The sequence below is a fragment of the Trichoderma gamsii genome (assembly GCF_001481775.2).
Source record: "Trichoderma gamsii strain T6085 chromosome Unknown Scaffold_82.2, whole genome shotgun sequence".
Lineage (NCBI taxonomy): Eukaryota > Fungi > Ascomycota > Sordariomycetes > Hypocreales > Hypocreaceae > Trichoderma > Trichoderma gamsii.
The window spans coordinates 23,783-36,632 of NW_020171419.1; the positions used below are offsets into that span (position 1 = coordinate 23,783).

A 12,850-nucleotide genomic window follows, 5' to 3' on the forward strand; every position below is an offset into this window, starting at 1 on the left:
CGCGTTTTGCTGCCCGGCAATTAAACCGTCATATTGGAGTTCGTAGCTGCCAGCTACTAGTTTCCAATAGTAGCATTACTAGGAATCTAGTAATATTAGTACTTACCAGGCAGTAATATTTGAGTACCTAATATTGCACACAATCAGATATCAATGTGCTATTTCCGGGAGGTCGAGGCCAAATGCTACGCTGCCATTAATCCTCGACTTGCGGAGAAAAAAAAAAGGATCCTGGAGAGAGGCGAAATGCCCATGTCACAAATGCCGCAGCGTATAGGCGCAGGCGCAGATAGTATCAATACGGGGTTGATACTCCATGCCAGATACCCGCCCGTGTTTGATAGTGCGGCGGCTTGGCAGTCTCACCAAACCCCCATGTTTGGTGTTCCGCATCTGCAGGCAGTTGGTTTCAGAGTATGGGGGATGAGTTTATGCAGTTAACTCGCTAGAAGTAAAACCTCACTGCCGAAGGATTCCAAAAGCGGACGCGGCAACCGGATCAGAGCTGTATTGAGTAGACATGTATTATTTGCAGGCTGAATGAGGTTGTTGGATCTTGACGCGTGGGAAGCCTACAGTACTGTTCGCTTTCTAGGTGTTTTATCGCCGAAAAATATAGGCAGATGGCTCTTTTGGAATAAGACAACGGATTCATCTTCCATCATGTACGAATCCTTACCTGTCACCATACAGAAGGCTGACGAGGACATCACCATGCCCAACACAACCAGGGAACACATAGGTAGTTTACACTAGTTTGCAGGAGTAGTTATAGCAATAGCAGTAATAGTATATATAGTAAAGTAGTAAAAGTAGTAAAAATAGCAGCAGTAGCAGCAGTAGCAGCAGCAGCAGTAGTAGTAGCTGTAAGACTACTATGTTAATAAGTAATCTTCTACGTCCCTAAAGGCAACCTCTTAGATAGGTGATATAAAAACAGGCATTACAAGTATTTGCAGGTATATGTGACCCTTTGCAGCAAAACACTAACACAACCTGTCGACGGACGCTGTCAACAGAGACCATCAACAGATTAACACGGTCAACAGACGCTGTCAACGGATGTTGCCGCTGGCGGCCCAAACAGCGTTTCATAGCCTGCGGGCATAGCATTTCAGGGGCTGTTACAAAAGTAAGCCCGCATGTCCGAAAAGCCTATCCACATTCGGGCAAATATAGAAAACATAAGAGAAGGGGGGAAGAGAAGAAAGAAGCTATTCAGGTGCGTCATTTTGTTGATTTTCTTTTCGCTATCCATGCTGCCTCTTGCATACACCACCTGCTTTAAATAATATATAATTTGTCAACACGCTATTCACTATCAATAGTATTCAGCCTGTTGTCTCAACACACCCTCTTCTGTCGACGTGCCGTCACCCATGCCCTGAGCATTGTAAATGATTATAGATTAGGCGAGCTGGTGTATCAACGCAGCTGACTCGCTTCTAGCGTGGCATCTGTCAACAATGGTATCGTCTCCATCATGCCTGCCAGCCTCATCACAAATCCAATAGCGTCCCCCATCTCGTCTCAGCAGCGTTTATGGCTGACCTAGTTCCATCGCTTCTGTTTCCTATGCCAGTTTGGATGTGATAGGGCCTTGCTAACAAGGCCAGTTTCCACAAATCACCTGCAAATTGCCGGTCTACCCCAGGATAAATCCGCATCGCTGCTTAGATACGAGAGCAGATATCACCGTCTCGTGGCGCCGGTGATATTGATAAGGGCAGCCAATGATCCAGCAAGAAAGGAAATTAGAGAGAGTGAGGGAAAAAAAAAGTGATGTATCAACACCGGCGAATGCTTTCACCTCCAGTGGAGACCTTCCGCTGCCTTCGCTTCCAAGACGGAGCGCATAAACTGTTGCATATTCTCGGATTCAGCCCCGTAGCCTCCCATTTCCGCATCATCTCTAGCCTCCTGGCTGCGACAGCACACCTTTTCCGCCGTCTGGAGGACTGTGGCCCACTCGTCTTCTGAGAAGGAGCCTTCGCTCTCGGCGAGCAAAAGGTCGCGGTCAGCCGTGAAGCCCAGCACGTGGACGGATCTCGCTTGATCAATCTCCGCTGGTGTCGGGTCTACCTTGACGCTGCTGCCGTCGGCATTTGCGATTGCCAGGCATGTTGCTGAGGCTACCGTCTTCATGGGAACTGCTGCTGTTAAAAGCCCCAAAATAGAAGCGTGTAAGAGCGCCGGGATGATGCCGAGATTCTGAATAGATGAAGTGTGAGATGAGATCCATTGTCCAACGGTTAGAACAAATCACTTACCAGTCGAGGCTGCATCACTTTGGAATTCACATACGCATTCTCAGGCGTCTCCATGACCTGAAGAGTGACCTGAATCACGCTTCTGGGGAAATTTCTGACCAGGATGAGATGTCGTAGAGCTGGCTGCAGGATAGCCTCCAGCTGGCGCTCACCAGTGCCTAAGATTACAGACGCCAAAGGTCAGAGATGAATCCTCAAGAAATCCTTCCACCAGAAAAGCCAGCACCCTCTTCTTCTCGTTTTGTTCAGGGTGCAATCGTCTGCTTACCTCCAACTCCCGCCGCCGGCCTCACATTCACGTCCACCAACGCCTCGAACGGATTCTCATCCCGGCGCTGCGCCTCTACTGGTCCGTTGACTGCAGCTGTGATTGTGTAGCCGCCGTATGCAAAGTTCGCGGAGCCATCCGCCTTGGGGAGATGTGACAGCTCAGCCGTAAGAGGAGCCATGATTATGTGGGTGTGTGTGTGAAAGAGACAGAAAAATAAGACAGCTTGCAGCAATGAGAAAAAGATGGGTTAGCTGTAAGGCTGCAAGATGCCTCTGAATGCAGATATGGAGGATTGAAATTTTGTCTGCCGTTGGTGTTGCTAGTCTCGATCTGCAAAGGTAAGGTTTTTGTCTCGGTACTTGGGCCGCCACTATAGCGACCTGGCTTCTGCTGGTTCAGGTACTGTCGGATACCTAGTAGTGGGTACCTCTCGCTGGCCGGTGACGTGGGTAGCTTTCAGGGACCAATTCTACGCCATCTTGATAGCGCCTCATTCCACATTATTCATTATCACCTGCAACACACGCCTACATCTCACGCGCGCCACAACATCGAAATCCCCCATCAACTCTCATCACATATAGCCGCGCCATGGCATCACAATCACCCGCCCAGCCGGCCTCCTTACCGCCATTGGCCTCAGGCATCCCCAACCTCAAAGACAGAATCCCAAAGCTCGAGCCTCGCAGAAGGAGACCCGGCCCCGCCAACCCAACGCCTCTTCCTCAGACTCCGGCGCTGCCCTCGCCACCGGACTTGACGGGCTGGAGCTTCAAGGCGCCGAGCAGACGCATTCTTTCAAGGAGCGACCATGACTTATTCCTGGCTTCTCCAACGTATAATCTCATCGCGGCATGGGTCTTTGGCCTGTCGGAATCCGTGGTCGATACGCCCAAATCTGTTATCAAGGACGACTCCCTAAGTGGACCGGTGAAGGCAATCTTGAGCATTTTGGACCGAGCAGAAACTTTCGTCTCTCAGTCCCCTCCTGACGAGCAAGGCGGCTCTCGATTCGGCAACAAGGCGTTCAGGGGCTTCCTTGATCTAGTCGGTGAGAATGTCCCGGCATGGCACCAAAGCCTTGGTCTGCACAACGCCGAGGCCACCGCCGAGGCATCTGCATACTTTCTCCAGTCCTTTGGTAACCGGAACCGTATCGATTACGGCTCAGGGCACGAGCTCAACTTCATGATGTGGCTTCTATGTCTCTACCAGCTCGGCATTCTACAGCGATCCGACTTCCAGGCCCTTGTCCTGCGAGTCTTTGTTCGCTACCTCTCTTTAATGCGTGTCATTCAAATGGCATATTATCTGGAGCCGGCCGGTTCCCATGGCGTTTGGGGACTCGACGATTACCAGTTCTTGCCATTCCTCTTCGGCGCCTCTCAGCTCCTGCACCACCCGTACATCACCCCTCGCGGCATCCACCAGGACCTCACAGTCGAAGAATTCGGCGATGACTATTTGTATCTCGGCCAAGTCAACTTTGTCAACAGCACAAAGACCGTCAAAGGCCTACGGTGGCACAGCCCCATGCTGGACGACATCTCCTCCTCCAAATCATGGACCAAAATCGACGGCGGCATGCGCCGCATGTTTGTCGCCGAAGTGCTGGGAAAACTGCCCGTCATGCAGCATTTCCTGTTTGGATCGCTCATTCCTGCTGCCGAAGGCATGAGCGAAGCAGACCCGTCCGCTGCCAATGAAGACAGCGGCGAGGATCATTCCCATCACGATCATACTACTCAGGCACACGACGGCACGGGCTGGGGCGATTGCTGCGGCATCAAAGTGCCCAGCAGCATCGCAGCCGCTCAGGAGATGAAGAAGGGAGGGCATGTGGAAACGCTTCGCAGAATTCCGTTTGATTAATGGCAAACAAACAACTGTCTGATGCCCCGGTCACTTGATATAGAGTAAAGTTAAATAGGGATAAGAGACTGTTGAACTACCAAGAAGATGCATCTTGCCTTGTTTGTTGTAACTACCGCGGCAAACGCTATTGCCTGCCGCTACTATTGCTATTACTGCCATCGAACTGAGCGCTCCTAGATCCTCACATGTTTCTACGTTCCGTACGTGATTACTTCCTACTATCAAGCCAAGACCTGCAATCGAAAGGCGCTCTTGTTTTTTTCTAGAGTTAAAAGTTTTCATTATCAATTTCAGGCTGTCTATACCTAATTACTCTTTCTTTTTCAAAGGAATGGTCACCTTCACGGCCGTAACGTGCGTTATATATGCGAAGTACATGCCCGCTTCCTTTCATTACGGGAAGATCTACCGAAAGTTATATCCTCACAATGTCCCAATGCTGTTCCTCAGCACGTTTTCTCTTCCACCATGCTGCGGGTAAAACAAAAATCCTCTGACCATAGGCAACCTCCCCATTTGATGTTGATAGGGGAGGCTAGAGAGCCCAAAGTATCTCGAAAACGCCAATTGTGACAGAAACCATCCCCAGAGGTATCTTTAAAAGGATAAATTGACAAAAGAAATCTGATCGTTGACTCGTCTTTCTCATTCTTGAACAAAATAGAGGCAAGAAGAAAAATATAGGGAAAAAAGACGATGAAAAGAAAAAAACATATATATGCCATGGTTGCATTCATAAATGGCTGTAAAACAAGTGGTGACTCTGAAAGACAACATGATCATGTAAAATTCAACTTATGCAGATAGCAATTGACCTTGCATGGGCATAGGACCAGTTTCGTCGCAGAGCCGGTGGTGGTGAGAGGCCGGATGACATCGACGGTTACTTGCATGGATATCGACTAACATCTCCACCAAGGTCTCGGCATCTTCATACAGAGAGCTAAGCTCTGCTCCAGTAAAGCTGCGTCCCATTTTGCAGTCGCCGATTCTGGGCCTCCTATAGGCGGCAAAGATGATGCCTCGGTTGACCTGGATATTTGAAGCTGGACTATTGCCTTCACTTAAGCGACGTGGAGAGTCCTTTCCGGTATAGAAGGAACATGCGTAACCCCGGGCATGCTCATGTGGTAGTGCATCCGTATTGCGATATTCAATCCAACCTTTAGCGCGCAGTATCTTGTTATACATGAATTCAGCTAGTTGCAGTGGCTCATCCATCTGGTGCAACCCATGAGCCGCCAAGAGCCGGCCAAACGAAGGCGTCTGATATGAGCTTGCGCTCTGAGTATCGAAAGACCGACCACGAGACACACTTGGCCAGATGTTCACAACGTATACCAGATCAAAGTCATGTTTCTTTGCAATTCGGGCAGCTTCGAAAGCAGCAGCGTCAGCAAGACGACTTGCGCGGGGAGGCGTAAGTATCAGATCAAAAGGGCCGATGGGCTTAGGCCGGGGAATAAATGCTCCCATGGAGGTCGGAGAGTGTTCCGGTGTATCATCAGATTCCAGCATCGGAGTCTCAGGTGCTGATTCGGCAATATCGTCGTCGCTGAGATTCAGAAATTCATTGAAGTCTGGCTCCCGCAAAGTGGAACTGCCCAAAGAAGTTTTAGACGGGGATGAGTCGCTAAATGGATCATTCAACGGTGGGTGGTCAAACGACTGAAGAATCTGCGCTTCAAATACATCAATGAATGTTGGGTCCATTGCAGTGTCGAATATTTTAGAATCGGCCAAAAGGTTTCGCACAGGTACGATCTCGGGCGAATCTTCTGGAGTCGGTAGAGTATTATACACAAGCGAAGGAACTCCAACACTCTGGTCAGAGCGGCGGCGACAAGATCCGTTCTCTACCGAGCCAGGCGATGGAGGAGTGTCGACGCGAGGCGTCACCTCCAAGCGAAGCGGAGATGGGGATTGAGAACGTGGGCTAGGAATCTCAGGCGTTTCCGTGGTCATTGAATTGAAAGCCGTAGTGACAGTAGCTACCTTCAAATCTCCGCTTGGTGGGCTAGGAAACCGATACTCGTGAAGCTTTGCCACCGACGAGTCTGGCTGAGCGTCTCGGAGAAAGGGTGACGGAATAGGCGAGCGACTGAAGCCCGAACTTGAAGACTGAGACCTCAGCGAGCCCAAGCGAGAAGGAGCAATGTCCGGCACAGAGGGAGAGCGGCAAGTCGCCTGTCGCAAGCTCACTTCTTCTCGGGCCGTCATGCGAGTAGCTGTCGGGCGAATGAAAGAAGGAGAAGGGAACTGGGGCTCTGCTGTAGGGCCATCAGAGGCAGCAGCCCTGAGAGAAGCTAATGAAACTTTTCGTTTGGAGCTGAACAGCCTCAGCCTCTCCAGGCGGTCGAATCCGCTCGACATCGTATGGACCAAGGCAAAAGACTAGAAGAATGAAGGAATGAAGGAGAGAAACAGAGAGGTGTAGCTGATGGGAATCAGTTCCCAGGGGCAGCGGAAGGATGTGTTGAGTGTCGTTGCTACCGTATTTTGTTTTAGTCGTAGACAGTAGAGGTAACAGTTATCGCAACGGGTTTGCGGAGGAAGCGAGGAGTAGAAGAATGGAAATTTTGGAACGTTGGGCGTAATTAATAAGTGGCAGGTAGAACCCCATACAAGGCGAGACGTGAAGCAGAAGTGATTCACAAGTGAGTAGGTAGACACACTGACCACAAACCCACTCCGCAGCGGCTCGCCAAAGGGTGGCTGAAATTGGGCGAGAGAAGGATAATCAGGCGGCTTGCATGCGACAAAAACGTCCAATCTATTGCAAGATTGGTGCGTGATACCCGATCTTCTCTTTGAGCCGGCAAAGAGCGAGTGTAGCGCAAGATATGCGTGTTGTGGTGCGACGATGATGCACTTGGCGATGCTGTGCGCCGTGTGCCTACTCCAAAAGGGTGATAATGACAGGCTGGATTAAGATTGGATATCGCAACTGGGAAGACTGCGAGCCGTGGCAAATCTGGAATTGGCACGCAGTAGAGCAGGAAAGGATATTCCTATCGCAGTTTTGGTAGGACAATGGTCGTCGACTTGATGGGCGAGATGAGAAGATGGAGGCAGGTAACAGATGTTCTTGGTGGAGTTTCTTTGCTCTGAGCTTTTTTCTCATGTGAGTGACTGGAAAATTGTGGCGTCTGGTGTAAGTGCAGGAAAGAACCAACGAGTGAAGTCTTCTTGCCAGGTTCGTAGCTTCTATTCGCACCGAACAATAGAAAGAGCAGGAGCAGAATGCGCAATTCGGCAAGAACAAAGAGAGGAACAGGATTTTCTTCTGGCAAACCAAAGCCCAAACAGTCTAAACAAAACACGACATCAAAAACTTCGCGATCCAGCAGCCAGAGGGGTCGAGGGAGGCTCTTTATCATGTCTCCAGGGCGAGACATGAGACCGAGCGCGCAGTCTCCCTCCAAGACATCCCAGACCCTGGGAAGTTGGGGCTTGCACCAAAAAGCAAGCAAACCAAACACTGGTACTACTGCTGCCAGTATTCTCCCATCTACACGACCTCATTGGCCTCCACTTGGGCGGGCAGATTGCCACACAACTGGCAACGCCAGAAGCAAAGCTGACCGGACACAGACCGTGGGACGATGAGCTACGACTTCAGACGCAGGGCAGAGACAATATGCAGTGGCTAGCGCCGCGGCTCACGGACGTCGACCAGGGTGGCCCTTGGCGGGAAGCCCTCGAGATGGCAGAGATGGCAGAGATGGCAGAGATGGCAGAGATGGCAGAGATGGCAGAGATGGCAGAGATGGCAGAGATGGCAGAGATGCGCCGCAGCCTGACAGCTCCGTGACGATGCATTTGCTCTGCATCTGCCTCCCCCGCGGCCCTCTCGAGGCTTTCTTTGGTTGGTCCTCAACCGTAGTGCGCGTCGGGCGAGTGAGACATCTGGGAAACGTCCAGGCTGAACGACCAAGGGACCAAAGGCCAGTCAGTAGACGCCACTGCATTTTAACAGGGCCTCAGACCCGAAGTATGCATCGCACAGCCGTGCAGTCCAAGACAATACGACCAGGAAAGAGAGACATCGCGGGCAGCACAGATACCCTCGAGCGCACTAGGTTTTCTGTGCCTTGCAGTGTACATCCAATACCCTCTTTCCCGCATCAACTTGTCACTACCGCCCTGGTACTATTGCCTCGCCAAGGGGACAAAAAGAAAAGAGAGAGGGTCTGAACTCGGGTACTGCGACAGCCACCTCCGCCACCAAGTGGTGACTGCTTCGCCTTGCTCAAGCTGACAAGTTCTCCATATCTCTTCTCCCAAGAACGCGAAGAAACATTTCTATGGGCAGTTCGGATCTACAATTCAATCTCCACTTGCCCCGATTAGATCGATAGTTTGTTTTGACGGTACGAGTGCTACCAAGGGCAGTTCAAGGGAGACTCAGACGAATTATAAACCCAGACAGGCCAAGGGCAGCGGCCCCACTTCCCTTCATGCAAGCTACTGCCAGCATGCCAATCTGGCGATCTCACTGCTCACATCTCACATTTTGACTTATATGGGAGAGAGCTGCCCCTTCAATCACCTGCGCTCTAGCTATGGTACTTCGGGGTCAGTCCTTGATCAAGCGGGCAACACAGTCTGGACGTGTGGCCTCCAAGGCAGCAAGAAGTGCCGCCATTTTTACCTGTGTATCTCATATCTGTCAGGACCACACCTCTTTGCGGTTCCCGATTCTTGGATCCGGAAAAGCAGACAGCATATGTCACTAGACTCAGAGGAGCAGCCACTCCGGACAACGACCGCAGTCTATCTTGCGATTGCGTAAATTACGGCCATGGGAGACAGCGTTATAGTCGATAACCAGTGCTTCACAGAGAAGGAGTTTGTACGTACTTACATGTTTCTTGGGTCTATGCGCTCCCTGTTTCGCCCCTTCGAGATAGAGTTGCACGGTCGCCCTCATTTTGTACCCACCATGATACATAACGTTCACTAAACGACAGCTCTTTTTTTTTTTTTCTTCCAGGGACCTAATTACAGAGTTTTTTGGCAGCGAGATCCCAAATTGTTGCAACACAGCCTACCTATGGCTCGAAATCTGACGAGGGCCAAGCTGAAGCTACCTCCGCCACGGCACAGGATCTATGAGGCAAGTCGCCGCTGAGACACCGACAGAGACTGTCCGACGGTGCGCTGCACACAGCAATGATCTACTTGTGCTCCCGTGCCCTGTCTAAAAGACCGCAGGGGCACATGAGGGGTCACCAAAAGAAAAGAGGGAGGAAAAAGCAAAGATGTTACTGCGTGCGACTTGTCATCCTGCCCTTGCGCTGTTGTGCCAATGCCCAACTAAGTAACTCGTGGCGCGGCCGCTAGCACTTCCGTGTTGACTGCACGAGCTGACACTGGCAGCTTACGGCATCCGGCGTCCAATGATCTTGTTGAGCCGCCCCATCTTCCCAGACCGAGATGCATGTTGCATGCATCTTGGCCTGTCCGTGCTACCTGGCAACCTGGGTACTGGTATTGATAGGCATGTATCCGTAACCAGCTGGCATATATGTATGATGTCTTTTCAGCCACCGCGGTTCAAGGTCATCGCCTGTTACGAGGTATCTCATCGGCGATTGGCGTATGTACACATTTGTGATTTGTGCTATGGGTACGTTTTCAGCCGCCACTCCCCAGTTCTTCCTTTTTACTGACCTCGATTCTCTCAGTAAGGCATCAAGGTCGCACACAGCCTACGTAGACGCTCGTGGCTATCTATGTAAAGGTAATTGGCGTAGCATAGTGTCGGAAACACAGCGGTTCGAAGCGTTACGCATGGTGTTACCACTTCGTCCAATCGCCAGCGACTTGGATGGCGAGGGAAGTCTTTGGTTGGTGCTACGCCGCGATTATCTGAGCTCCTCTCCTGCATTTGATTCAGTGCTCTTTGAAGCTAATGTCCGAGGTAGAGAATCAGCGAGCTCTATACTACTCTCGGCTCCGCTCTATTTGGTAGCTGGGCTTCATATTACTGCGCTCATCGAGTGTGGCGGCACAGGCATTTGTTCTCGTATGCAGTATCTACGTCCTGAGAGCACACCGGTCTCTTCCTATACCGACCACAGAGTGCGTTGTAAGACAGCCGGGGGATGTTCAGGACGACCAGGATATACCCAGTGCGCCTGCTCGCTTTTGCCTCTAGCCTCAGGAACTAGAGCCCGGTAGCCCGGGGCATGATAGGCTCGCTTTGTGAGAAAAATGCCTCTTTGCAGGCCCCATATTCCGAAGTGGATGTGCAGTTGGTCAGGTTCAGCCCGCCTGGCCCTGGCTCTGTGGCTTGCGCTGCAGCCCACCTGAGCTCCCTTACTTGTACGTGACCTTGTACAAGGCCAAGTCGGCTGAGCTCCTGGTATTTGGCATGCACTGCTCATTTATCAGATCCTAGGTACTGCATAGTACTATTCAGTCCGAAGTGGGCAGCTGAGGAGTAAGTGGCCAATGAACAGTCATTGAGTGGTTATTACAGCCAACAAAGAACATTCTCCCTGCAGGTGGCTATAGCCATGGGGGAGTATTCCGCCATTACCCAGAGATTGCAAAGGATTCATTCAATAAAACACAGCTCATATTGCCAAATTTTGATTTGACTGTTTCATATACACGAACGTGGTAAAAAGCTCGAGTGGAAACGGGTTGGGCGTCCATGGCTTGCCGGGAACGTCGCCGCCGAGCCGTCTCCATACCCATACACTATACCGGCGATGTTGGGTCGTCACGGGTAGCGATATGCGGGTTGGACGCTCAATCATATGCATATTATGGCTGATCAAGCTAGCTATTCATCCAACGAGAAAGATGGAGAAGGCTGACGGAGCAGCGTGGGAAAAACTGGTTTTCTTGGGGTAGCTAGAACTACAGGTAAAACTGGCGTCTTATTCATCTTTCTTTTCTCATTGCATCTTCAAGCTCTTTTAGACTTATCAACTCCGATGCTTGCCTTAATATAGTCTTTCGTGGACTGGAAAGAGGGGCTTGAGGCCCTTTGCCTCCATCTGTGACTTTTATATGGTACCTAGTAGATGAAGTAGATATAGTAGATTACTGCCAGATACCAGCAGACGGCACTATTGCTCACCTTCTTTCACTTATTGCAATCAACGACTCCTCTGGTGCTGACACTTTCGTATTCTATATTGCTAGCCTACGCTCCTATAGGGCTCCAAAAACAGCTGGAGATTCCATGGCCTCCAAAAACTTGACCCATTACAAGAGAACCAGATTTATGCCTCGCATCATCTTAGACAAACGAATGGCCTCAAGAGATTGCTTTTCTGCCATTGAGTTCATAGCAAGTAGCAGCTTCGCTTCGGACAATGATATGCTCTTGGTCGACAGTAACGAGTTGTACATCCCAAGGATCATTATTGTACAGTGGCCTACTAACTGTTCTACTCCTTTGCACTTAATGCTTCAGGAATGGCGATCTTATGTTTTCTAGGATACTGACAATCCAATCAAGCTGAGTATCGTGGAGATGTTCAAGAAGATTCGACAGCTGCCAGCCAGGTGATAGATATCTACAAATTAGATATACTCAGGCAACTATATTGTCATTCTGCCGTTGAAATAATTACACCGCTCTGAGCAACATGTTAACTCGCTTCTTCCTCTCGTTCTCTTTCTCTTTCTTCTTCTTCTCTTCTTAACATTCTCCTCTCTTTTTCCTCAGAGAACAAAGCTCACCCTCCATCTTCCAATCTCACTTCAAGATAGGGGAACGAAAGATGGCTGAACTAAAGAATGGCAAACGTTCCTTGGAGGCCGATGCTGCAGACAAAGAAGACTTCGAAGGTGGCCACATTCCGAAGAAGTCACTCTTGGACGCCGACCGGACCGTGGCTATGCTTGAAACGAGCGATGCACACAAATCGTCTGCGAAGATAGCCATACAAAGCGTGAGGATTGAGGTAGACCCCGTACCAACCAAACCGATGACGTCGTTACTCACCAAGAAAGGGCAGGAGATGTACCAACTAAAGGATTTAAAAAGCGAATTGGAGGCCATGAAAAGCAAACTGAACATTATGAGGAGCAAATTTGTCAGCGTGGAAATCAGAATGGATATCCTGGGAAGCAAAGTAAACATTATGAAAAGCAAAGTGGATGAGGCGGTTAACACCAAGAACGACAAGTCTGCAGAGGACATCCTAGATTTGAGGATTGGCATCCAAGATCTGGAGAAGGAAGTGGATCAGATACAAGCGGAATATACGCAAACGAAGTTGGACAATGAACGGACCATCGCTGATCTGAATAAGCTTTTGGAAAGGGTTGTTACCGTGCTGCGAGATGTAATAAGCCTGTTCTGAGAAGGCAGAGGAACGACGGAAAACCCCGGAGGATGGTGAAATTAATGAATAGCCTCGAGGACCTCCTCGGGAGGAAGACACAGCCGAGGAGGAAGAATTTGAGG

At 50.2% G+C, this 12,850-nt stretch overlaps 6 protein-coding genes across 6 annotated transcripts; 4 read left to right on the forward strand and 2 right to left on the reverse strand.

The window, feature by feature from the left end:
- Positions 1-1,806: 1,806 nt before the first annotated feature.
- Positions 1,807-2,719, reverse strand: TGAM01_v210992 (hypothetical protein; the record flags this gene model as incomplete). The annotated part of the gene is made up of 3 exons (XM_018810872.1): positions 1,807-2,211; positions 2,271-2,428; positions 2,539-2,719. 3 exons carry the CDS (start codon positions 2,717-2,719, stop codon positions 1,807-1,809), a joined length of 744 nt encoding a protein of 247 aa, XP_018655927.1.
- A 413-nt stretch (positions 2,720-3,132) lies between these two features.
- On the forward strand, positions 3,133-4,413 carry TGAM01_v210993 (serine/threonine-protein phosphatase 2A activator 2; the record flags this gene model as incomplete). Its single annotated transcript, XM_018810871.1, has 1 exon — positions 3,133-4,413. One exon carries the CDS (start codon positions 3,133-3,135, stop codon positions 4,411-4,413), a length of 1,281 nt encoding a protein of 426 aa, XP_018655926.1.
- Positions 4,414-5,211: 798 nt separating this feature from the next.
- TGAM01_v210994 (hypothetical protein) lies at positions 5,212-6,789 on the reverse strand (the record flags this gene model as incomplete). Its single annotated transcript, XM_018810870.1, has 1 exon — positions 5,212-6,789. The coding sequence occupies one exon, from the start codon at positions 6,787-6,789 to the stop codon at positions 5,212-5,214; it is 1,578 nt and encodes a 525-aa protein (XP_018655925.1).
- Positions 6,790-7,794: 1,005 nt separating this feature from the next.
- On the forward strand, positions 7,795-8,230 carry TGAM01_v210995 (hypothetical protein; the record flags this gene model as incomplete). Its single annotated transcript, XM_018810869.2, has 2 exons — positions 7,795-7,861; positions 7,917-8,230. The coding sequence occupies 2 exons, from the start codon at positions 7,795-7,797 to the stop codon at positions 8,228-8,230; spliced, it is 381 nt and encodes a 126-aa protein (XP_018655924.2).
- Positions 8,231-9,950: 1,720 nt separating this feature from the next.
- TGAM01_v210996 (hypothetical protein) lies at positions 9,951-10,602 on the forward strand (the record flags this gene model as incomplete). Its single annotated transcript, XM_024550947.1, has 2 exons — positions 9,951-10,048; positions 10,107-10,602. The coding sequence occupies 2 exons, from the start codon at positions 9,951-9,953 to the stop codon at positions 10,600-10,602; spliced, it is 594 nt and encodes a 197-aa protein (XP_024404308.1).
- A 1,559-nt stretch (positions 10,603-12,161) lies between these two features.
- On the forward strand, positions 12,162-12,746 carry TGAM01_v210997 (hypothetical protein; the record flags this gene model as incomplete). Its single annotated transcript, XM_018810868.1, has 1 exon — positions 12,162-12,746. One exon carries the CDS (start codon positions 12,162-12,164, stop codon positions 12,744-12,746), a length of 585 nt encoding a protein of 194 aa, XP_018655923.1.
- Between the last annotated feature and the right edge of the window lie 104 nt (positions 12,747-12,850).